The sequence below is a fragment of the Micropterus dolomieu genome, linkage group LG01 (assembly GCF_021292245.1).
Source record: "Micropterus dolomieu isolate WLL.071019.BEF.003 ecotype Adirondacks linkage group LG01, ASM2129224v1, whole genome shotgun sequence".
NCBI lineage: Eukaryota > Metazoa > Chordata > Actinopteri > Centrarchiformes > Centrarchidae > Micropterus > Micropterus dolomieu.
The window spans coordinates 34,647,350-34,672,538 of NC_060150.1; the positions used below are offsets into that span (position 1 = coordinate 34,647,350).

General features: G+C 42.1%; 1 protein-coding gene across 1 annotated transcript in view; it reads left to right on the plus strand.

The window, feature by feature from the left end:
* Positions 1 to 25,189, plus strand: part of stau2 (staufen double-stranded RNA binding protein 2) — a 110,669-nt gene that overhangs the window by 48,933 nt on the left and 36,547 nt on the right. The window contains exon 12 of the mRNA XM_046066349.1: positions 11,944 to 12,308. Within this exon, the coding sequence (XP_045922305.1) occupies positions 11,944 to 12,308 (365 nt within the window). The remainder of the gene's footprint in view (positions 1 to 11,943; positions 12,309 to 25,189) is intronic.

The window sequence follows — 25,189 nt, forward strand, 5'->3', positions numbered from 1 at the left end:
TAACCCCCGCCCCCCTCAAACCCGCTACCTGTTGAGCTCTGATTAGGCACAGCTCTCAGGATGGCTGCTAATAAACCTTAGATTGCAGATCCCCCTTGCAAATTCAAGGCAGCAGTGATGCACTTCCAACAAACTTTCCGTTTACGACGGCTTCACCCGAATGTGTCGATTAGCAGAATGAGACGACAATAGACTGGAAGGCGAGTCCTTCTCCCCACAGCGTTCAGGCAGCCTCCCACTGCAGATTCAGACCGTGCCACAATAATATGCTATAGTGTGTCTAAAGTACGTCCTAGAGAATACCAAATTAAAGCACCAGGATGAAGTGGTCAAGCTGCAGATCAGGAATAATCAACAGGTCAGTGTCATATGAATGATTATTTCTTATTGGCAATATGTCAGTATTTGAGTGCCTTAACTTCTACTGTAAGGATTAAGGTCAGTGGGCCACAGTTGAATGTTTACATTATTTGAAATAAAAATGTATTTTCTGTATTGACACCTCTTAAGCAAGTTGTCTAACTACATGAAAAGGTAATGGAAGTATATTCATCTGTCTATTTTTAATTATGGATCGTTACAAATATGCTGTTCAGTAGTTTGTTTGTTTGTTTATTGTCCCCGTGGGGAAATTAGGTTGCAGCAGAAATCACATGGCATTTTGGCAACAAAAGACAAGAAAAAACAGCAATGAACACAATTTCAGACATGTATACGGACACACTAGTAACAAGAACAGTGAAAAAATAAATCATGTATAGAAAAAAAAAAAATGTCGATCGATAATCTTTTTATGATCCCTCGGAATCGAATAGTGAGGAACTTATAGATTCACACTCCTAATTAATACTATTTATGGTATTTTACACTGTACAGTATCTGTATCATTAGTCTTTTCATTAGCTTGTGACTGCTGTTCATCTTTGTTGATGCAGCATTAGCAAGTTTAGAGGCAGCTCTCTTCGACATATGAAATCGTTTAAAATGTTCATACGGTTTGAGTCCAGCCTAGATGATCCAGCCTTTCTGTAAGTTTTTAGTTGGTTGGGTAGTTAGGTCCAGACTTAAACATCTCGACCATTATTGGTTGGGTTGCCATTCACAGATGTTCATGGTCCCAAGAGGATGAAACACTGTTTTTGGTGATCCCCTGACTTTCCCCTAACTCCACTATAAGGTTGAGCTCGGGGGGAAAGTAAGGGTTTTAGAAAAATGTCTCAGCAACTATTCGATGGACTCTGGTGCAGAAATTTATGTCTCCCTCAGGATGAACTGTGTAACTTTGGTAATCCCTTTACCTTTTCCTCTAGTGCAGTCATCAGGTGAAAGTTCCAATCTGTCACATACTTTACTTTATGACTAAATATATGCAAAACCTCAACTCAAGGCTATTTCAAATTCGCCAAATGAATGTCCTCGTTGTGCAAACAGTATATTGTATCAGCAGGAGAAGACCGCAAAAACAATCCTTCAAGCTCTGGCACCTCCATTTGGGGAGAGACCAAAGAGGTGAGGGACACTTTGCTCAATAGTGGCAGTCTGTTTCACACCTGTAATTATGGTTTGAATCAAACTGAAAAGTTTGAAAGTCTGGACCAGACGAGGGAGTTGTCAAAGGGCCCTTAGACTTGTTTGGTCTCAAGGTGCATTGAAAACAGACATGTCAAAGTGCTCATTTCCACAACCCTTTTATAGCTGACAAATGTTGCTATAGCTGCAGGTGCAGTGGGGAGAACAAGTAGGAGAACAAGGGGATCAGGTCATTGACCAGGTCCTGCCGTGTAGTTCTGGACTGACCCCCCACCTTCCTCATGATCATTAATGCCCCACGAGGTGAGATCTTGCATGGAGCCCCAGACCGAGGGAGATTGACCGTCATCTTAAACTTCTTCCATTTTCTAATAATTGCACCAACAGTTGTTGCCTTCTCACCAAGCTGCTTGCCTATTGTCCTGTAACCCATCCCAGCTTTGTGCAGGTCTACAATTTTATCCCAGATGTCCTTACACAGCTCTCTGGTCTTGGCCATTGTGGAGAGGTTGGAGTCTATTTGATTGAGTGTGTGGACAGGTGTCTTTATACAGGTAACGAGTTCAAACAGGTACAGTTAATACAGGTAATGAGTGGTGAACAGGAGGACTTCTTAAAGAAGAACTAACAGGTCTGTGAGAGCCGTAATTCTTACTGGTTGGTAGGTGATCAAATACTCATGTCATGCCATAAAATGCAAATTAATTATTTAAAAATCATACAGTGTGATTTTCTGGATTTTTGTTTTAGATTCTGTCTCTCACAGTTAAAGTGTACCTATGATAAAAATTACAGACCTCTACATGCTTTGTAAGTAGGAAAACCTGCAAAATCAGCAGTGTATCAAATACTTGTTCTCCCCACTGTAATATTGCTGTTGTATTGTATAAGACCCCCCCCCCCCCTTTGCTGCAGTAAGCTGACAATAACCTGTTTTCTTATCTCTGCCCATCTGTCTCTCAAAAAAGATGAGACCGGATGTGAAGCAAATTCAGACATGAAAAAGACAGCCTACTTAGTTAAAAATCCTCTATTTATGGACATTTTTAACTTTAGACAAATACAAAATAGTTTCATGACAGGATTTGTGTATGAATTAACATGGGAATGTGATGAACTTAGGAGGCATTTCTTTTATAGAGTGGGATAGATCACTTCACTAAAAAGCGTAAGGATGCAATTTTGTAGGAAACAGATGGTTTCTATCAGCTGTATCTGTTAAGTTGGCTGTCTTGTCTGTAATCAAAATAAAAACAATGAAAAAGCCTTCCTCTCACCAAAGTCAAACTCTATTTCAAGACTTCACATTCTATTTTCAGTTGTTTTCCTGATCTGGCAACAATGTTATCTTTCCATTTATTCCACATGGTGTGGGAGATAACTATGTTCATACTTATTACAGGTGTAAAAAGTTATGCAAAGAATTCACTGTTGTGGTGTTGCTTAAGCAGATTTATGTGCTTTGTAATATCTGAGCTTGATTTGTTGTGATGTCCTAGCTTGATAAAAGGACACACTGTAAGCGGTCTCACTTTGGATGCCAGCAAAGTAAATGCCAGCAGCTTGAGAAAGAGCAGTTTAGAGGACAAATGATCATTCTGTGAGATGTGGAGCAGCAGAGTGAAAAACAAACAGATAGCCTTATTAGATACGAATGTGCTGTCGTCACTCGCTCCTAATGGAGGTTTCTGGCAGGGCTCCGGCATGGGGTATCCAGCTTCAGTCTGGAGAGGAGAATGCATGTGATGTTTCAGCTTTCTCATGTTGAAAAGTACAAAGCAGATTGGTAAGGCTAATCACTCTGACTTATTGTGTTTGCTCATTGCTGGTCCGAATTCGATATACAGAATCCAGATGAGGACCGAGCCCCTGCCACAACTCATACAGCACTCAGATGAGTGATTTAGTCCAATTTTCTGAAAGATATATCATCTAAATTATGTTTATAGTTAAATGGTTGTTCTCTTGGATAAACTATTTTTGGTGGTTGTGGTTTCTATGGTAGCCCAAGCTCCAGGAATTGCCCAATACCTCCAGAGCAGATCCCCCTGGGAAACGAAGTCTTCCTTATTTGGTGATCATTCCCATTGTTGGCTTAGAGCGTGCCATTGGTCCTGTGCCATTCCCACCCATAGTTTATCTCACACTCAGCGTGAGGCTTAACTATCTGCTAATTACCTCTTTAAAGTTGCCCAAACCACACAACACTCACACGACGCTAATGTCTGAATAAAGTTTATTCCATAAACACCATTTACAACTCATTCAAACAGATACAGCTGGTCTCAGTTTTATGTGTGTGCCTATGATTGTTCAATGGAAGATGTTTCTGGTTTGTCCGTTGTTTTGATTGACTACGCAGTTTATTGAAGACAAGTGGGAGTAACTAGGCTAAATCAGTTTGCAGAATTGCACACACTCACTTTGGCATCAAAAGGTTTGGAGGATTTTTTATGTGATAAACAGTGTCAGTTTGTGCTGAAGTGTGTGTTTTTTTTAGAGAAAACAAATAGAGAATTGTTTTTGTTTTGAATCATTTCTCGTCAATCAAAGTTTAAAGCTAATCGCTTCATCTTGTGGATGCTGTCACATTCAGCTCTTGACAGATTTTAGTGTTTAAATAACAGCAGCTCTTTCACAGCTAAGTTCTTTTTCACTAGTAAATAAAATGTTATAGAGTTATTATAGTCAAGTTAACACCAGCTGACAATGTTGTTTTTTCTGACCTCCAGTGGCTGAACTTCTCACTTTGCTGCAGTGGTGTAAATTATACTCCAGGGTGAGTCAGGACACAGTGTCATCATTGTTGGGTGTGGTTACAGATGCAGCATAGCACACTTTTGACCACACCCAAATGTAGCCTTTAGTGATGCTGGGCTTTGGGTGCAACAGGTTTGAAACGTTTAACCGGATAGGGCCCTAGTTTTGAGCGTGGGTTAGTGGGTTAGCGGGCATGTTTTTACTACTTTTTGTACCTTAGCTTGTTTCTTATTTCTTCATCTTAAGTATCACTCACTTATTGAATTTGTCTCCTTCAGTTCTCTTTCCACTCACAGACCTAATGTCTCCGCTGCAAACATGTCAGCGTTCCCCGCTTCTTATGTCGTTTTTCCATTACCGGTACCAGCTGTCTCTTGATTTAAGTTACGTTTCAACATTACTCAGAATGTAAAGACAGATAAGTCGGAGGTGATACGAAAAAAAGTACCTGGTAGCAGGTACAAGTACAAATTTTACACAATGGAAAACCAAAAAAAGGCGAGGCGAGTCGCGCTGGTACCGTGCAGTGGAAAAGGTGCTTTACCGTCTCTCTCTCCCTGTATGTCCGCTTCGGTGACTTTCTCCATCAGTAGTAGGCTAGGCTGTATGAAGTCACTGAAAAGAAACAGAACTTGTCCTCTGGACCTTTCCTCTCGTGATTCCCTTCACAGCAGCAGCTGAGCTGCATGTTGAGGAGGTGTGTTGACAACGTAGCCTTTCAAAACAAAACCAAAGTGGTAGTTACTGAATAACACCTGATAACGTAATCACTGTGTTTCTCTGTTTAAAAACTACTATGTGTCGCCTAACCTGGGCGGACCGCCGAAGTAAAGTGTATGTGTAGGAAAAACTGAATGAACAGTGTTTTTCTTTTTACAAGCCAGGGGTATTACAGAAATTTCCTATCTTAAGTCTAAAGGATTTTTCACAATTTGGTATTACAGAAGCAAATCCTAACTAACTTTAGGAATCCTATCTTATCGTACTTCATCCTATCTTATGTCAGGTTAGGAAATCCTAAATACTCAATCCAACATCAACTTTTATGTCTGTTACCTAGCAACCGATGCCACTTTCCTCATCTCGCCGAGCTAAACGGCTTTTAATCGCTGTTTTTTGTGGTGAGACATAAATTGAAAATGGAGCGAAAACAACAACTATTATTGAACTTAAAGACAGAGGACTTAGAGGTGTAAGTAACCTCCGTCGAGAAATCCAAATTCACATAACGCTTATCTGGAGAGATTAAAGATAGAGAGTGGGCTAAAATAGCAGTCACCACCGCATATCCGGCATCCGGAAAAAGAAAATCAGTCCATTTACAGTGATACGAAGAGAAAGGCAACTGTTGTGTCCAAAGAGCAGAGGAAACCCAGTAGTGGCTCCCTCCTGTGCTCCCTCACTGACCCCGGCAGAAACCCATAGGCTATTTTTCTTGGGAAAGTAAATAATGAAGTAAAACATATTAATGAAGGCTGCGGGCAAACGTCATCATGTTTTTCATGTATTTCTTGAATTTAACGATCTCCTTCTATCAAAGAATTGCATTAGGATTCTTTTGTTACATCAAGCCTTTACATTATGTTGAGATATATAGATCTAGCGTTACATCACCAACAGCCTTTCTACTAACAAGGGTCTTGTCAAACACATCGGTAGGATCAATTAATTAATTAATAATTAAGTTCTGCCTGTTGACATTTGTTGATTTTGTAAAAGCAATAAAAGAGCGACCATGTGGATTAAACGAGTTGGCAAACACTAACTGGTGGAAAAGTAAAAGTTAGGACAATTCAACAGTTATCCTAAAGTTAGGATAGTTTATTTAAGATTTAGTTAGTTAGGATGCTTCTGTAATAAACTTTTCCTATCTTTAGTTAGGAAAGGAATATTGACTTAGGAAATGTTAATCTGTAATGGCCTTTTCCTAAATCAGTTCCTTACCCTTATTACCATGGTTATCAAGCAGTAAGGATAGGATCTGCCAGTTAGGAAGTTTCTGTAATATGGCCCCAGGTCTTTAACAGTGTCGACCGGCACTGTGTCTCCCTCCTTGTTGTTGGGAGTTTGTGAGTAGGGGGCTGCATGCAGACGCAGAGGGAAGGGCAGGGCTGCGCGGTGATGGAGAGAGAGAAGCAAACGCTGGCAGGACTTTACAGAAACATTAATTAACTCAACATCATACTATATCGGTATAAATGGTATTGTCTAATTTCATATCTCTTTTGAAATTATATCGGTATACCTCATTATACCGATATACCGTCCAGCCCTATGCAGTATGAGGAAAAATATGATGTTTTTTGAAAATGAAACCACATAAATCTGTTCTGGTACAACCCCTAAATAAAATCATGAACCTGAAAATGTGCATAATGTAACCACTTTTAATTTATAAACCTTAAGATTTCAGGCCTTGGTTGATTTACAGACACCTGAAGTTAGTGGTGGTAACAGTAAGTGTTTTAATAATACAAGTCAGTTCGTCAACTGGGGACAGCAAACACACATTGAGCAGCAACTCGGTCAGAAATACAACAGAAGAACAACTCGCGTATACATTCAATGACACATTAAGGGAGCTGGATATGATGTGGGCTATCAGCCTTTTAGCTAATTTGTCCCAGTAGGCAACCACAGTACTGCAGAAAAAAATCCCTGTTCCCCAAAAAGCATTTCCCCCTAGACTACCATTATAAAAAATTTTTAATTTAATTGGATTGGCGCCATCTTGGAGTCCAGCATCCAGTTATCATAATACATCCATGATCCATTTACAGCAGCCCTCATCAAACTGTGGGAAGGTAGGATTGATAGTGTCACATTGTCAACAATATCAACAAACATGGTACTAACAAACTCTTGATTGAATGTTGTGACATTACGCAAATTGCATGCATCCATTGCCTTTTGAATTCTGTTTTTTCTGAATTCCTTCCGCATTGGTGTGCAGTTCAAATCGTGTGTGGAAAAGGCAGTGTCTGCCCGTAACTGTAAAAACTACAATAAAGATTAACTTACAGAATGCAATGCAGAATGGTTATTGCTAGGGGTGTGACTAGATCCTGCGGCACAAGATCTTGCAAGATAAAATTGTGACGATATTTCTCATCAGGTAAAAAGCCGTCTTGCGAGTCTCACACAATTGATATTTTTCACACGCTGTCGAGCCACAAATGAATTTTCTCAGTGAAATACAAATGTATAACTGATAAGATTATCAGACTCGTGGAGCTAATCAACTCCGCCCACCTGATGCCACACCGGTGTGCGCCGTGGTAGATAGACCATATATGGAACACCAGATCCATCTGGCTCTGTATTACGTATAACGGAGCCGTTGGAGGAAAAAGCTGTTTAAAACAGAACATTCAGAACAGGAGGAAATCTGAGGTTTTTGCTCACAGGGATTTCTTTTACCGTAAAACTTCAATTAATAGCTGAGGCCCAAATAGCCGCCTATCTCCTTTACTGGCCTGGTGAGGGAACACATTTTGACAAATAAACGTCTGCCTCAATTAAATGCCTGGTCTGGTTTTTATAGAAGTTCTTTGGATGTATAAAACCTCTTAAACCCCGCGGGGTCGCCCGCTTTAGCTGCTTCTAAGCTGCTTCTAAGCTGCTCGTGTGATCAATATGCCAATATGGACATGCTGATTCTCCACAGTACCACGGTTATGTTCATTTAACGGAAACAACAACAACAAGTCTAATTCTTCTAGATTTACCGGTGTAACCTGCATGGCTACAAGAGAGGAAGGGGGGGGGGGGGGGGGGGGGGGGGAGTGCTGATTCACGTTAACTTTGAAGCGCTTGTTAAGTCCGCTTGTTAAATCCGAATGTGCCCGTTCATTGATTATTTATATTCCTTTAGTCTGTAAGTCCACCGATCAAAAGAATCATAACAGCTTTTCAGAAAAATTTATCCAAGTTGTGAATCCTGTCATGTGAAGTCCATCGCTCCATCATTGTAACATTGTAAATAAGTCATAAAATGTGCAAAAACACAATAGGTCTCCTTTAACGTGTGTTGATCTGTGGTGAGATTTCTGCCTGATCACAAGTGTTTCAGTTACTTTCGGTTTCACATGCAGTCCCAAATACTGTGTTGGTCAAACGGTCTGAAGGGGATAACGTTACTTCCAGCGGATTAATAATGTAATGCACAGCAGAGTATAGGTTAGGTAGACTTCTCATTAAATGATGACATTCTCGTTATATGCTGAATTTTTTTTGGAGTTGTCAGAGAACGCAGATTTGTAGGAGAGATTCTGAATGTGCAGAAAGTTTTGAATATGAGCAGAAAACCTGCTGAAACACAGGAGCTATTAAAGTTCAGGAGTTTATAACTAAAAAGGAATTAATTTATTATTGAGGGACAACATGCACATTAAAGAGGTTACTTCCCCAAACAGACAAAGAGGAGGGAAGACTAAATCATGACTCAGCAGTGATGATATTACATGAGAAAAGTTGATCAACAGGAGAAACAGATCTGAAAGCAACACAAAATGCCTGAGAGCTGCACTGCATTGTATTCTGTTGTAGTCAGGCTATAGATTTTGAATTGTCACCTGCCACCTGAATTTTGTGTTTCTCATACATGAATTAAAAAAAAAGAAGCATAAACTGGTGCAGGAAAAATCATCAGAATGCAGGAAATAGTGTTTAATACTCAAAATTTTCATATAATTTAGCATTAAAGATTTCTTACAAATAGTGTTAAAATCTCATCTCTTGATCTTGTGAACCCAATGTCAAAGGTTGGGCCCCTCGTGGGTTAAGTGTCTCATCACACCCTTAATTATTGCCCATAAACAGTATTATAAACGGTTGTGATATGGAAAAAATCTGTAATATTATAATTGCTGTGGTATATCAGCGTCCAGAAAATGGGTTAATGGTGTCATGGGGGTTGGTTGTACCCAGGCTAACATACAAACTGTTCTCTACATACCTGCAAACCGGCCTTTGGCCAGCTATGCTCCACATAAAGAGCGTTGCTGCATTATGTAAGGCAAAATGGAAGAAAATAGGTAAATGTGTCACAGGCTGTTCATTAATAGTAATACTAATATTAATTAATTCATCTCTTTATACAACTTTGTGTTGTAAGATGATAGATAAATCTGCCATGTACCCTATCGCCCTGTCCTTCCGTCCTTGCTCTTTCAGATAAAACACACACATCTCTCAAGCACCCACAAGCCCTCATTGTGTTTATGTATGTGTGTGGTTCTGTCCTTTGCCCCGTGTGAGCCGTGGGATGCAGTGCTACAACAAACGGGGTGGCTTAGAGACGGGAAGGGAGTATAAGAAAGAAAGAAGAAAAAGAAGTAAGAAGAGAGTGATTTTTCTCCCTTTTATTCCCATGGGTATTGCAGCAGGGCTTTTCACTCGAGTTGCCACATTTCATTTCCTGCTGTGTGTGTGTGGGGATGTGTGTCTGTGCGCGGTGTGCATGCATGAACTATGTGAGGGTCTTGCTCCACTGTGGTGATTTATAGCAGCGGGCTCCGGCCCTATCTGTTTTCGATCAGTCTCATGCTTGGCTCTGGCTTCCCTCCAGCGCTCCCCTGGCCCACCGGACGCCGAGTCTGGGTGGGACCCCTCCAAAACTGCCTGGAACCAGCACCACAAACACACTCTCCCTTACGCTTTCATTCCCCTCTTCTCAGCCCCACTCTACTTCTTCCCTGCTCCCTCCTTCCTCTTAACTCGCTCCCACTTCATGTACACAATTTCACAATCTCTGCCCAACGTCCTCACGCACAAAGCACACTCTGTCACTATTACTTATTTACTCTGTGTCTCCTTTGTCTCACTCTTGCTCTTTCTTGCTGTCACGTTCTTGCTTGCCATTAGCTTTAAGCACTCAATCACATGCAAACATCTTCACAGGCACGCCCCCACACACACTTAAGGCAGACAATCACACACACTCACATAGATTGCATTCACACCCCTTCCTAGCCCCCGTCTACCACCACCACCTACACCACAATATTCTTCTTCCACATCTGATGTCATGTTGGCTAACACCTTTCATTTTTTTGTGATACATTCAGAATGTGCAGGCCTGTAAGTTTTACTTGCATAAATTTAAATTAAAGTTGTCATCATGATTGGGAGGGGGGGAGGAAAATCCTAGCAGTTGTGTCATTGCTGGCATAGAGCAGTTTGTTGTAGTATGAGTAATAAGTCCTGGATTTCATTGCTGTTTCCTTCAGCTTTTCTGCTCCTCTGGAAACTAACGCAAACTTCATTGTTCTTAATGGGAAGTGCTGTGTGCAGGTTCCCAGAAACCCCAGACTCGAGTAAGTGTGCAAAGCTCTCTCTGTATGTGTGTATCTACGTGTGATGGTAATGTTAACTCAAACAGGAAGTGGCCTGTCAGTCATGCACTCACTCCAGCGCTTTCTCCCAGCTGTTGGTCCATACGCACACGCAAACAAGCACACACAGGCGTATGCACACACACATACACACACACACAGCTGGTCTTCCTGTCTCTGGTGACCTTGGCTGGGCTTCGGAGGCCCACTCGTCCCCACCTCCTCTTCCATCTGAACTGACTCCAAGCTCATCCTTCTCTTTATTCCTTTCTCTCCCTTCACATCTCTTTTTTTTCTCCTTCTTTTACATCTCATATTCCTTCTTCTCACTTACACCGCAGCCACAAAGTGATGAAAGTACTGAACCTCAGCCCCCGTGTTTCCTCCTTCCACCTGTCACGACCATTTCGGGACAGTGATGTCAGAGTGCAGGGAGCCAACATAAACGAATAAGATTTATCCAAACGGTCTGGATCGGAACAAAGTCTTGGAGCGCTGTTGTGCTCAGCTGGCTATAAACTCCAGCATATCTGGACTGAGCTGCGTCCTGTGTAAGAAAAGCTGGTCAGGGGTGCCGTGGCCTCTTGGATCCAAATCAGTCGGGACGTTTCCCCGAGCCACCGAAATATTCTCATGAGAACCGTGGTCTGAGACCGAACCTGCTTCCGAGTTCTGTTGGGTCTGCATTTGTCGTTATAAGTGAAGCACGATGCCGGTTAGCTGACAGCACCGTTTCCGATCAGTGATGAAGTCATAGCCGCTCTGTTGATACTGGTAGATGCTCTGCTGTGCGTGTGTGTGTGTGTGTGTGTGTGTGTGTGTGTGTGAGTGTGAGAGTGAGAATGAAGTGAGGCTGTGTGTGTGTTTCCCAGCAGGCACTTTGATAGTGCTTGGAAATGCCAAACCACATGAAACTGTCATCTACGTTCAGTGATGGAATGCCAGTTTGGGAGCCAACGCACACACACACACACACACACACACACCCTGGCATTATCTGTTGGTGAGTGACAGAGGAATGTGTGTGCAAACCATTTTAACGGTTAATAATGAAAACCATAATAACCTTTTTTCTCTCTTCTCTCTCCCCCAATACTCCTACCTTTGTCCCCTTCTGCTCCTGTATGAACCATGTGACCTCACCTTACATCCACACTATTTCTTCCCATTCCATCTCTCTCCACCCTCTCTCCTCATCTCTGTCCCTGTATCCACTCATGTGATCCTTCTTTGGTTCCTCTTTTTCTCTCCTCCTATCCTCATCATCTCAATCTCCTCCTCCATCCATCCTCTCTCCCCTCTTTCTTGGCCCTTCCAGCACAGAAGGGTCTGCTCCACCTCAGCCCAGACGTCTACCAGGAGATGGAGGCCAGCAGGAAGCAGGGGGGTGGTGCTCAGGGCCCTGGCGGCAGCAGCAGTGGCGGCTCCGTCAACTACATGACATCCAAAGACATGGGGCCCTGCTCCGCCCCACTGCCCCCAGGACACTCTCCGTACTACAGCGGCCCGGCTTCCTCACCCAGCCCAACCGCCACCATGGCCAGGGAGCTGCTGCTTAACGGTCAGTCATCCACAGCTGACGCTTCCCTGCCCATGAAGGGGAAGAACTCTGCGCTGGGCTGTGGCGTCTCGGTGCAGCCCGCACAGCAGCTGGACTACCTGGCTCGCATTCAGGGCTTCCAGGTGAGATTGCAAGAAGGGTAGACATGCTATTCCAGGCTGTGTGTAAATCTAGAATAAGGTCTAAAACTATACATTGAATGGAATTTCCAGTATCATCATTCCTTCTTTAGTTTAGCTTCATTCATATTGGTAATAGAGTGTGACAAGGGAGTGGATTGTCACTCTTGTCCCACCCCACTCCCACAAAATAATCTAACTCCCATCCTATCCCTTTCCCGATTTAAATGTTTTTTTCAAACTGACTTCCTGGTTCAAATTTGACCAACATTACTTACTTGGGTTTCCCCCATGAAGTTGATTAGCACAGGTGATAGGCTCCTGAGAAGCAAATCTCATCGATCAGTCAGTCACCTGGTGAGCTGAATCCGACAGATCCTGATGCACCATTTTACATACAGTATGTGGCTTTTGCTTTGTGATGGGCTGCTGCCTCACATTTCCCTGAAGCCAAATATTGTATTTCACAAAAATGTAATATTTGGTGAGGTGCTTTCTATTTCAGGCATGGAGAGACACCTCCACTTTAAACTACTGCAGGAAACCTGCTTACCGTAGTTGCCCATGTACACAGTTTTCCTTTCTCCTTACCTTACTGTTTGAGATTCTTGGCCCACTGGACTTGGCCATGTTCTCAGATCTCAGCAAAATACTGACCAAAGTAATCTGCAGTCACTTTGGTGAGTATAATAGTATCAGAACTCCTGGCCTAATTTAGGAAAGCAAGAGCTTAGTTGTATTAAAGCAGGCTTTTTCTGTGAAGTTGTTCAGTTTTGATGAACAGTGCACTGGGTTGGTACTTTGTTTTGTTCTGGGTAAAAGCCTCATCAAGGAGGCCACCATGGAGATAGGGCATGCACTTGTTTCCAATTTCATATTTATTTCACTTGAGGAATGTAGGCTTGTATTTCACTTTAACTGCCATCAGTTAGGTAATAAAAGTCATAATTTTAACTTGGTAAAAGTATCCGTCATACAGGATGCACACGTGCTAAAGTGACAGATGTTGGCGTGACCATGCATAAATATGGACCCCCCACACACACACACATTCCAGCCCTGATTCTTCTCCGTCTCGGCCATTGCTGTATATAAGAATGTGTTCCTGGTCGACCTGTGTGGTTATAAATAAGAAAAGCACACACACACCACTTAAAACCTCTCCACATAAGAGACAGGCTTTCTGTATAAAACGCATGTCGATAGCATGTGCTCTACACACATGGACTGTACACGCAGCAGTTGCAGGTATAAGTTGAAACCACGTAGAAAAGCCTTCCCAAGCACAAGAGAGTAACGAAAGTGCTGCTCCTACTGGACTCGTGTGAAGAGTCTCGATCACACACTATCCACTTTCTGTTTCTCACTGTGGACATTATTGGCAGGCCATGGCTCTAGAACTGGAACTAAACCTCACAGGTGCTTCTGTCATTACCAGAACTGGACACACAAAGAACAGAAACACACACTCGCCGTTAGCACTCTGTGTGCGCGTCTTTGTGTGTAAAAGAGAGGACTGCCCAGTGTCTGTTTTAATCAGTGCCGGCCGATCTGCGGCGCATACCATGCCACTGATACCAGCGCCTGTTCATTTAAGCTGCAGATGCTTTTTATCAGTTTGAGCGAAAACATTTTATCTTAACCTGCTGAGGGTTCCTTTGAAAGGCCTTTGTTATTGCTCTGAGCCTTCCTGTGTATGTGTAACCTGAGAGAGCTCTGCTGCCTAGCCAAGCCCAAACACACTTGTACATATGCGTGCACACACACACATACACACACAGCAGGTTCTGTTTAGTGGAAATGGAAGAGTTGGGCTAAGCCTGTGTGTGAAGTTTAAGCCCTTGTCGTTTTCATACTGTATAAACCATATCGCACTAAGCATAAATATGAGTATATTTTTGTCTGTGCATCTTCACATGCATTGATCTAAGTAAACACACACACAAGCATAAGTTCACTCACAAATATCCGTGTGCGTGTGTTTCTTAAGCGAGGAAATCAGGCTGTAATTGAGACACGCAGACAATATGTGTTCTATTGAGGGAATGTTTCATATCATGCGGGTTTGTAATGAGAACCTCTGGTTGCCTACAAAACCATGTTAGGCAGACTTTTTAAAGCTTATGTATTCTTATGTGTTTTTGTGGGATAACCCACCACAGATTTTGAAATGTTTTTGCCAAAAAACATGCACTTGTCTGCTTTTCCACTGGACACGTAATGCGGCGCTCTGTGTCGAGCCCGCTTTCTCTCTCTCGCGACCGCACTCGACAATAAACAAGCGCTCAGATCCACTGTAAGATTGTTTTGCTTTTTTTAGTAATTTGATAATAATCTCCTTGCCTGATTAAGAACTTTTGTTTTTGTAATGTACTTATGTTAACCAAGTGTGCGGATTACAGTGACCGCCCAACACTGGATTAGAGCAACTAAGCAAGCACTGAGGACATTCTCATAGTGTCTGTTTCATCCATCCAGCTCCACAGACAAAGGCCCGAGCCTACCTGCTAAGCCCTTCTTTTGATTTGATTGGAAAATAGCCTCTGGTAGAAGCTCTGACTGGATAAGCAACAGTGTGTTGTACTTATGCCAGCTTGGAGCAAGGATGCTGGCACTTACTCCAGTTTGTGTGTGTGTGTGTGTGTGTGTGTATGTGTATTTCCTATTAATTTGGCTGGCGTGCTGTTGGCACGGCGGGTATGAGCACTGGAAGTAGGACAGAAACAAAGAAGCAGGAGGTAATAGACAACACATGGACTAAGGATGAAGTAAGAGCCACGAAACAGATTCTCCCTGTTTCTGTTTTTGTCTTTGTCTCTCTCTCTCTCTCTCTCTCTCTCTCTTTCTTCTCTTTGGTTGTTATTATTTATTACTGGGTCTTTCTGCACCTTCATCATATTCGCTTCCTCTGTTTCTCCTTTTTGCTTCCTCAAATGTACTAACTCTCTAATTTCTTGCCGTTTGTGTAGTTTTGAAGAAGTTGAAGGGGTTGACCCCGGCATTGCAGTCACCAGCTGCCCATTTACTCTGCCATTACATTACTTAATAGAGTCATCACAGACCGGCACCGCTTCAGATTATTAACTGTTACTTCCTGTTTAAAGCCAGCGAGGAGATTTTTATATAAAAGCTCAATGATTGATGGAAATCTAATGGGTTTTTTTCCTGTCACCTTCAAATAGAGCAGTGATACACACCTGGACTAAGACCGATCTTCTGCTTCAGAGCTGATTTTTCTCCCTCATTCCTTCACACCTGTTTGTTAACTTTATTTCCAATAACCTGCTTGGTTCTTGGAAGTCTGAAGTGTTTTGTGAGAGCAGCTCTTTCTGTTTGTCCATGTCTGAATGTGGACTAGCAGTGTTGGACTGATTTGGTGGTTGAGCGACTTAATGAAAGAGAGGCGAGTGAAAGGGGCAGAGTGAAAGGAAGTGTGGATGAAAGACCAGTGCATGTGTGTGCCATCACATGCTGCTTTCATTTGTTGACTAATACTGAGAATGATTCCTCAAACAGTGATGGCAAGAGTGAGGAAGGTGTGTATTCTGTCCCCAGCTACATCGGTGGTCAGTGGTGGGCATGTGTGCAACCTGGTTTTATTTATCTATCTATTTATTTATTCATTTCCTTTTTGAAGGATAAAGATAATCTTGGTTTATCCTTGTTTCAGAAAAGTTTTCCAGCCTGCTCTGTGTGCATCATATTCTTAGATCAGATTTATGTTTCGGATGAGTGGACCTAATTTGTTTACATCTGTTTATCACTTGAGCTATAAATTTTGCTTTCGTCTAAAGCAACACAGAGAAACTAGTTCACAACAGCAATACAACACAGACACCACATTGTAGAAATCCCAAATTTTAATGTGAGGCTATGTAACTTTGTCTCACAAAGAGTCCACTTGTGCTAGTTACATCTAATGTAACTAGCACAAGTGGATAAGAGACATTAAGTCAGCGAAGTGGCACAGCAATGTGCCTTATACAGTAATAATTACATAAAGTTTACTAATACTAACTAACATTAGCCACCATAGGGTACTGGTTATACCAGACCAAGTAAGGCTGTAGCTGCGAGACCCCTGAGACTATTGAATTGAGCAACAGTGCATTTAACCAGTGCAGTTCCTGTTTACAGGGGCCGATGTGACGTCTCCCTGCGCTTTTTAGAGCAGTGCTTGTTCAAAATGTGCGCCCCACATTGGTTTCACCTAGATACTGCTAGATATTAAGCACTTCTGTAGAAAATCATAACACTCATACAACTCTGTTTCAACACATTCATTTCTAACGTATGTCAAATCTGCGTGATGATGATATGTTTCAACAATTCACTACCACATTGGTTTCACCAACAGCATTAAGCTCAAATGCTATTCGCGCTAGCCCATTGTGTAATGGGTCTTTGACCTACAGCATTAAGCTCAAATTGTCTCAGTACAGAAGAATAGAACTTACTGTGTTGGAATCCCAAAATAGATGAGAATCTGGGAATCTTATGTAAGAGCATATAAGCCCCGCCCCTGCACACGTAACCCATCCTCGCTGTTGCAGAGTGGAGCGGCCTCGCACTGTACTGTATTTTAATTTTATTCAGTTTATTATTTCTGAATGTGTCGCATGTCCATATTGCACACTGCCACACTGTCCAAATGCGTCACTGCACTCCTTTGGATCATAATATAATAACATAATCGAAATACAAACAAATACACGCATCCTTGTAATTCTATAATTGACCCTAATTGACATAATGCGTTCCCTGGACCCTTACCCTAACCTTAACCATCACAACTAAAATGCTGACCCAAACTTAAACCTAATTCTACCCTAACCCTTAAGTCTTTTGAAGTTTTGTGGACTGGCCAAAATGTCCTCATTCTGCTGGTTAAAATCTTGTTCCTGCCCTCGCCGTGTAGGAAGTACAAGTACACACACACACACACACACACACACACACACACACACACACACACACACACACACACACACACATTCCTGTCTTTATTAAGGAGATAATGAATTTAACTTTGCAGTTGTGAGAGGAATACTGTGTTATGTCTTCTTTCAAAAGTTACATAGTCTCGCTTTATATCATGGCCACTATGAACACCAGTTAATTCGACATTTTATTTGCATGCCGTCACCCTGACTTTTAGTTATACTGTATTAGAAGAACCTTGTTAAAACAAAGGTGCGTCAAACTAATATGACACAAAACAGTAAGCAGGCATCTCATTATTTTTGCTGCTCATAATACTGTAAGCCATATTCCTAAGTAACTGGCAGGTATAATGAATGTAGCACCTTTTCAGCATGAATTAGAAATTACACCGCTCCTCATATTTTGTTGTGGTTTGCAAGTGGAAAATATGACAGACCCACTTTGTGTTTTGTAGTAGAGATTTTAACCAGAGTTTTTATGGCCTGCGAAAAGCACAGCCTGATAGTTCAGTTTGCATTATTTCTGTGTGCGGAGTTAGATCTCTCAAATCGTAAGCTCAAGATCACTGTGGTGCAAGTACCAAAAAATTAATCATCACACGTTTATATAGGTCAGATGTTAAGTCTTAGTGACACCGGACATTGCAACGTTTTAAAAATTGTTAATATCCCCTTGCATATGGCGATCAGCATACTGTATTATAACATTCTGCAAGAGTTGAATGGTATCTACCGTATCAATCAGTTTTGTCCACCTATTAAATCCAAACGCAATAACGCAACAGAGATAGCAATCGTCTGAGTTATGCTATCTAGCCGTGACAGGCTTAACTTGGGAGATGGATTTAGAGAAAAGGGAGGGTCCGTACTCTTTGCTGTGCTGGAATCAGAACTTCTATGTTGGAAATCCTGTGTTAATGAAAACACTATCCTTGGCGGGTGGCTGGTGTTGAAATCCATTCAGTACAGTTCCCAGGATTTCTCACACTTTCACGTTGTTTGTTCTTCTCTCTCTCTCTCCGCTTCCTTCTTTGGCTGTGTAGAAAAACCACTTCAAATGGTGCCGACTACACCTCGTGCCCTGCCTGGCAGTTTCTGCCCTCTCTGCCCCCCCTCCCCCCTCTTTCTTTTATTTTTCTCATCCTTTTCCAGATCTCCATTGCTGAATCTCATCTCTCTGTATCAACATCAAACGCCTGATCTGGTACAAACGTTCAAAGACTTTAACAGTTTGTTTCCAACTTCCTTGTCATCATCTCATTCCTCTGCTTTGTTTACTCTGGGATTTGCGTTAGAAAATACATTTTGGGATGGCTAATCCCACCACATTTGATTTCTGCGGCAGAGTGATGGCTTCCAGCTGCACTCTGCGGCATATTTGTGTGAAGAGCGATCTTCGAAAACAAGTTTTGTCGGTGGTATAAATCAGTCCGTTAATGCTGTGCTGGCTCGGCGCACCGTCTCTCTGCTTACATGGTGGCCCTCTGTGTGCGTGTCGGTGCGTATGCCTGAGTCTGTGTGTGTTTGGCAAAACTGGGTGATGATGTTTTTACACCACAATCAAGCCCATTTGCAAACCTTTAAATCAAATACCCTCAAGTGCCAGCACAGCATGTTGCTAATTTGAATATGCAGCATAATCTTTTTTTTTTTAACTTGCTTTTGTTCTTTGTATTTTGATAGTATTGATCATATTTCATGTAATTCTCAACATTAGGCTGTGATAGCAGCTGTGTGCCAGCACAGTCCCAGTGTGTGGAGATGGGGTGTGTGTTAACCTGGCACTTTGTTTGGAATCCAAACAGTTGTCTTCATTATCAGCACAATAGTCGATGTAGAAACAGCTAGCACGGCACTGTACAACGGTAAATAAATTCACCTAGCTTGGCAACCTCACAGAGAAGTCACTGCTCCAGACAAAGAAGTAGTCCAGAACCCAACCCCCTTAAAACAAATTTTTACACTTTATTTTTGTACCGGTTAAACAAACAAGATATAGCATGTTAATTAGCCACAGACTCATCCAGCCCCGCTCCTCCAAGCACTTAGGAGGCTCATTTGGGCCATCTGCCATCATTACATTACATTATATTTATTTCATCCAGAGGGGCTTACAATTGCTATACACCAAAGGCATGTGTCTTATCCACTGCCCCATCACCAACCCCCATCAGACTTTACAACGCCACAGCACCCAACGTCTCCCATGACCACTGACAGACTCTACTTTAATTTTATTTGATTGTACGTTGTGTGTATAGATTTGAATATGTCCTGATTCTGCTTTTATTGTATTTTGTTCTTTCTTTCATTCTACATATCCCTGTGCTGCTGTTCTAAGTTCCCCTACAGGGGAACATTAAAGGAACATCTTATCTTAGTGAGCCCTAGAGGAGCTGGTAGGAGGGTTTTGTTGCCTTTTCTTTAAACAGACCCAGGCTAGCTGTTTCCCCCTGCTTCCAGTCTTTATGCTAAGCTAAGGTAACAGGCTTAATTTTTTTATTTACAGAAATGAGTGGTATAAATTTTCTCACCTAACTCTCCACAGTAAACGCACATAAGCATATTCCCCAATTTGTTAAGCTATTTCTTTAAATTGCACTTCATTTAATACATATAAAAGCAATTGTACAAAAGTGTCTCTCTTTTGTGCGGCACATCAGTCAGTTATGAATTGCAGGAGAAAAAAAACAGTTGGAGGAGCAGGTTGATCAAGCCAAAAGAGTAGCTTTGGTGGATAACAAGAGGCATAAAACCTGTAAAACATACACTCATCCTTCAACAAGTGGATGATGACATCAATGATGATAAACAGTGAGGATAAAATATTTTAACAAAAGTAAGACTTGGCAGCAGTTCTGCTTCCAGTTTAGCCATTTGGAAGCACATGTTGTACTATAGTTATGATTCTAGTTACTTTTGGATTTATTCAATCCCTGTTTGTCTTAAAATACAGTAGAATCAATACAGCCAAATGAACCGCTTTTGACTGTGGCAGCATTTAAAATACATTTTGCAAATGCTAAATTTATATCATGACCGACTTATTGGATCGCATTAGAATGCACAGCGGTTTGTTTTTCGGGTCACTCACCGTATTTCTTTTTAATGCTAATTTCTCCAGAAAAAATATCTTGTGAAATGTGTTCCTGATAATGAACTGGCTTCCTTGGAACTCACTTTTTCTCATTGTCGTAACACTTCTGCCTGTAATTTGGGCAAAGTGCTCTCAAAGTTTTTCAAGTAGCAACTTTCCCTTTACCTCCCACTATTAGGCGAAGTGAAAGGTATATTAACAGTGTGCTTTAAACACTCTTGACCCCTTATGTCCCCACTGAATTGGCTCGGCGTGGACCTCTAATTGCTTCTCACCAACAATGACGGCGTCCTCCGGCTGAGGGGGCTTGTTTATTTTAGTGAAGTCGAAGTTATTTCCGTGCTCTTTGACTCTCCACAGCCTGCCCTCGGCTTTGGAAACAAGCTCTCAGTCCTTCGGTGCTTGTGTTCTGTGATTTGAACATACCTAATAAGTATTTGTTTTGCAGTTACCTTGACAGCATTGTGTAGCACAGTCCTAATGATATGGATATTTGCACCCATGTCTGTTGTGTATTTTGCCTTAATGTCTGTTTGGATTTCTATTTGTAGGTGTGCCCATGCGTATTTTGGGCCCAGATTCGACCATGGCTGCATGAGAGCTATGACTGTGATTGCTTTTTAGTTTGTGCATGTTCGTGTTTGTTTGAATGAAGAGGAGCATTTGAAGAGGAGCCATCCAGCTTTAGAAGCCAGATGTCAAAGGTCGTTCCACATTAGTGCCGCCGATCAATCGCAGGCCTTGCGTAACTCTCCTGCTTCTTTGTCTATAAAGGAAGTGGATTAGAGGCTGTTTTTTGTGTTGGGACCTGGGATGATTAGTTAGGCCTGTTTAAAATGCATGCACTCACAGATGCATACAAACATGCACTCAAAACAGACGGCCTGGATGGGGTAGAATGGACGTTTTGTTTTTAAGATGCTCGTTATTTCAGTTTCTGCCAAATCATCGCAAATGAGATGATGCCATAATGTTCTTTGATGCTGGCACATCAGGCCACTTCCTTCCCTGCCTGCAGGTCAGAGTTGCTGGAAAATCCCCGAAGTAATCAGGAACTTTGAATGTTTTATCAACAAGCCACCAAGAAAGTAAGACCTCCAGGTGACGTTTGGTGATCTGCCAAATTTGCTGTTTTAACCAGAATTTGGCTGCTGGCTGGAGCCAAGTCATGTTTATTTATATAGTCACATATCACATACAGTGTGTCATTGGGCATTAGAGGCTTTCGACAGCAGTGTTTCCAGACCCAGCTGAAGCTGAATGGGAAATAAAGCTTTGAAGGTATTTGGTCATAACCCAAAAGTTTGGACAAATTAAAATTTTGGCCTGATTATGGCATTAGAGGGAAAGTTAAAGCAGCAGTTTCCCTGCAAAACCTCAGCCCGCATAGGGCTCGCTCTCCTCACCAGAACCCGTCTTATCAAAGATGCACCTCCAACTCTTTGCAGCCCACGGCAGAGCACCCGGGGCTTCAGAGGAAACTGTAATAACGTGTAACAGTTATTCCCCACTGTGTGTCATCATGCCTCTTTGCCACTCATCGATATGAGCGCCGTGGCATCAAACGTGAGCCCAAAGCTACGTGTGGTGCCGGGATGTGTTCACACAATGTTTTGTAATATACGTTGTATGGTTGGCAAAGGAGGAATGGGCAGTTCTTTGTGTTTCTGAACTTCTGAAGCCACTCGCTGAAGATATTGAGCTTGACTGAGGCCCCATCCACACTACTGCGTTTTCGAATTAAAACGGAGACCTTTTGCTATGTTTGTACCTCCCGTCCAGACTAAAACGGCGTAAACAAAGACCTAAAACGGAGAAGTTTTGAAACGCTGCTGACCCCGTTTTGCAATTCGAAACTCCTGAGGGCGTTTTAGTGAAGACGGGCAAAAACAGAGGACTTTATAAACAATGACGCAGACGCACGCTCGGCTCTCTGATTGGGTCTTACAAGTCATGCTAAGCAGAAACACGATGCTACTGAGTTTTTGAGTTGGTATTTTTATTAAAATATTCTGTACGTGCAAATGACACTTATCTGCCTACACTTGTAGGCTACTGTGAATGACGCCGTTTACTTTGCAACGACTCCCAGTCTGTTTTCCGCCACCACAGTCCCGTGTTACATTTAGTAACAGTCCCAGCTCATTATTGGTGCATGCAAAAAAATCTGGTCTGATTCTTCATCTGCATTTCTTTATTCTTTCGCCAAATCTTCTGTAACTACGGAATAGACCATCTGCTTCATGTTTACAACGGCACGCGCATACCCAGTGTACCTGAACGGCCAATAGATGTGCATTTTCAGTCGTTTTAATGAAGACGGAAATCAACTCTGATATGCAGCTAAAACACTGGTGTGGACGGAGATCGTATTCATTTTAATTCTCCATTTGTAAACTAAAACGGAGTAGTGTGGATGTGGCCTGAGTGAGAGCATGTGTGAGGAGGGGGGGCTGATAGACACTGCGTAGAGACTCCTCCTTGCTCTGATTGGTTGTTTTGTTCAGGGAGCGGTGCATTGCATTAGGAGCAGTAGGAGAAGCCGCAGGAACCAGATGTTTATTTTGTTTAGTTTTTTTACAGATTATCTGTCTCATGTACTACTAACCCCCTAACCAAATTCATTAGGATGCTTCATGAATGTCTGGACCACATTTCATCGCAGTCCATTCTGTAGTTGAGATGTTTCAGTATGGATCATCTTTGGAGGAAACTTCAAGAGGAAATTAAAAAAGTATACCATCTCCCCAGATAGCTATGAGGGTAAAAGGCAATGAGCAAGAATGAACAGAATGTGCAACAGTTTATAAATATGTAAAACTGACATCATTAACCAGCAGTAGGAACAGGTAGGATAGTTTGTTTACTCTAGACAAAAAGGCTTCACCCTCCTGATTTCTCATTTATTCTTGTTTCTCGAACACTGTACTTTTAAAGCCTTTATAAACATGTGTTTCCTCATGTTTGATCATGAAGTGACTGATACAGAATTTATAATTTCATTTATTTAAAAAGAAATGTCATTGTGACCAAACGAGAACTTATTTTTGGTAACATAAGCTTTACCTTTGCCCCCTCATGGTCAAATATACTTTGTTATTGGTAGTTTCCATCAACTGAACATATACACTCACAGACAATGCAACAGAAATTATTAGATATTTAATATATCCAAGTGTATATCTTTTTACAATGTGAGACTGAGTGAGAGCGTCTGTTTCCTCCCGCGCCACCGAAGGGCCTCACCCTCAGCTGGAGTCCTGACAGCTCGCAATAGATGAACCGAGTGAAGTGCCCGTAGATCACACAGCATGATTACACCATACATCACAGGCTCCCAACCACAGGACTCTATACTAAATGAACCAGCATACTGGACACTTACACACATGCGCAAGCACAGAGATTCACATCTTTGTGTTTAAAACCTGAAGCACATCACAGTCCTAACTTCTTCACACACAGGTTGAATTATGGAAGAAGCCATATTTCCAGCCCAGTTTCTGTTTTTTTTATTGTTTTTTTTTCTGAAAAAAGGATTTGTTGGTATAAGAACGGTATACCAGAAAATGATTACCTCTAAAAGGTCCCCCTCCTCTGTTTTTTTTCCACTATTCTCTTTCTTTCTTTCTTTCTCTCCTTAATGTTGAGGTCTGGAGTATTTATTAGAGATTAACTTGTCAGAGAAGGCTTTTTCCACGGCTCACTTTACTACATCCATCATTCATACACATAACAGATAGCATTCCACAATTTATCACTGTGGGCCCATCTCCTCATCAGCATACGATGGGGCTGTGTCTTAATGGGCAGACATCCATGTGTCTGGCTAGCTGGAGCACACACACACACACTCTTACTTTTCCACATATGATCATAATTCACTCAGAGAGACACACACACACACACCTTGCTCTGGAAGCTTTCAGTCACAGATCATATATAGCCACTTGTATGCATGTGCGTACACACAAGTTCAGCATGTATAGCCATGAAATTGTAAGCTACAGAAGATGAAACTTGGGTCCAGTGAGGAAAATGCGCACAAAGACATATACACTTTTTCTGGCGGCGGGGGGGGGGTTGATTAAAAGAATGTAAAACTCCTTAGCCAACGAAAACATACAGGGACAAACCAACACCCACATTGTATATAAATTCAACAGATGCTGACATCAAATGTTTTCAACACATCTTTCTATAATATAAGCTGTTACAGAAATTATACATTGATGTAGAAAATATGTGGAATAGATATATATGATACTTTTTATTACGCCTGACGTATCTGAGGCGTTTGAAGTTCAGTCCATTTGTACTGAATTAGCTAGAAGCTCCTTTCTGTTCATAGCTATGTTCTTTCATACCTACTAGCTTACTTTTTGTTGTTTGCCCATTGACATGTAAAACCATTTTGAGTTTGTAATGTTCTGTCTCGTTCCTTCTGCCCTTTGTTTCTCTGCATCAGTCAGATATTTCTCTTCTTTCAGTTCTCATACATATGTGTGCCATTTATTAAGACGCCTGCAGCTGTCGTGGGCATAAGTAGGCCAGGCAAACACATGCGCACGTACGCAGACATACACATGCAAATACACACATGTGTGCACCGAGTGTGAGCCAGTGAGAAGTAGGGCAGACAAGCAAGGCAGTATTACCGAAGCCCTTGGATCTCAGGAGCAGACTGTCCCAGAGGAGCATCATGTCATAATAGTCCTGATTGCACAGCGTTTAGGAATGCCTGCAGAGTTAACCTTTAAATGATGAGGGGTCGCCAGTGATGTCACCACCACCCGCTACGATGCCCCCCCCCCCCCCCCCCCCCCCCCCCCCCCCCCCCCCCC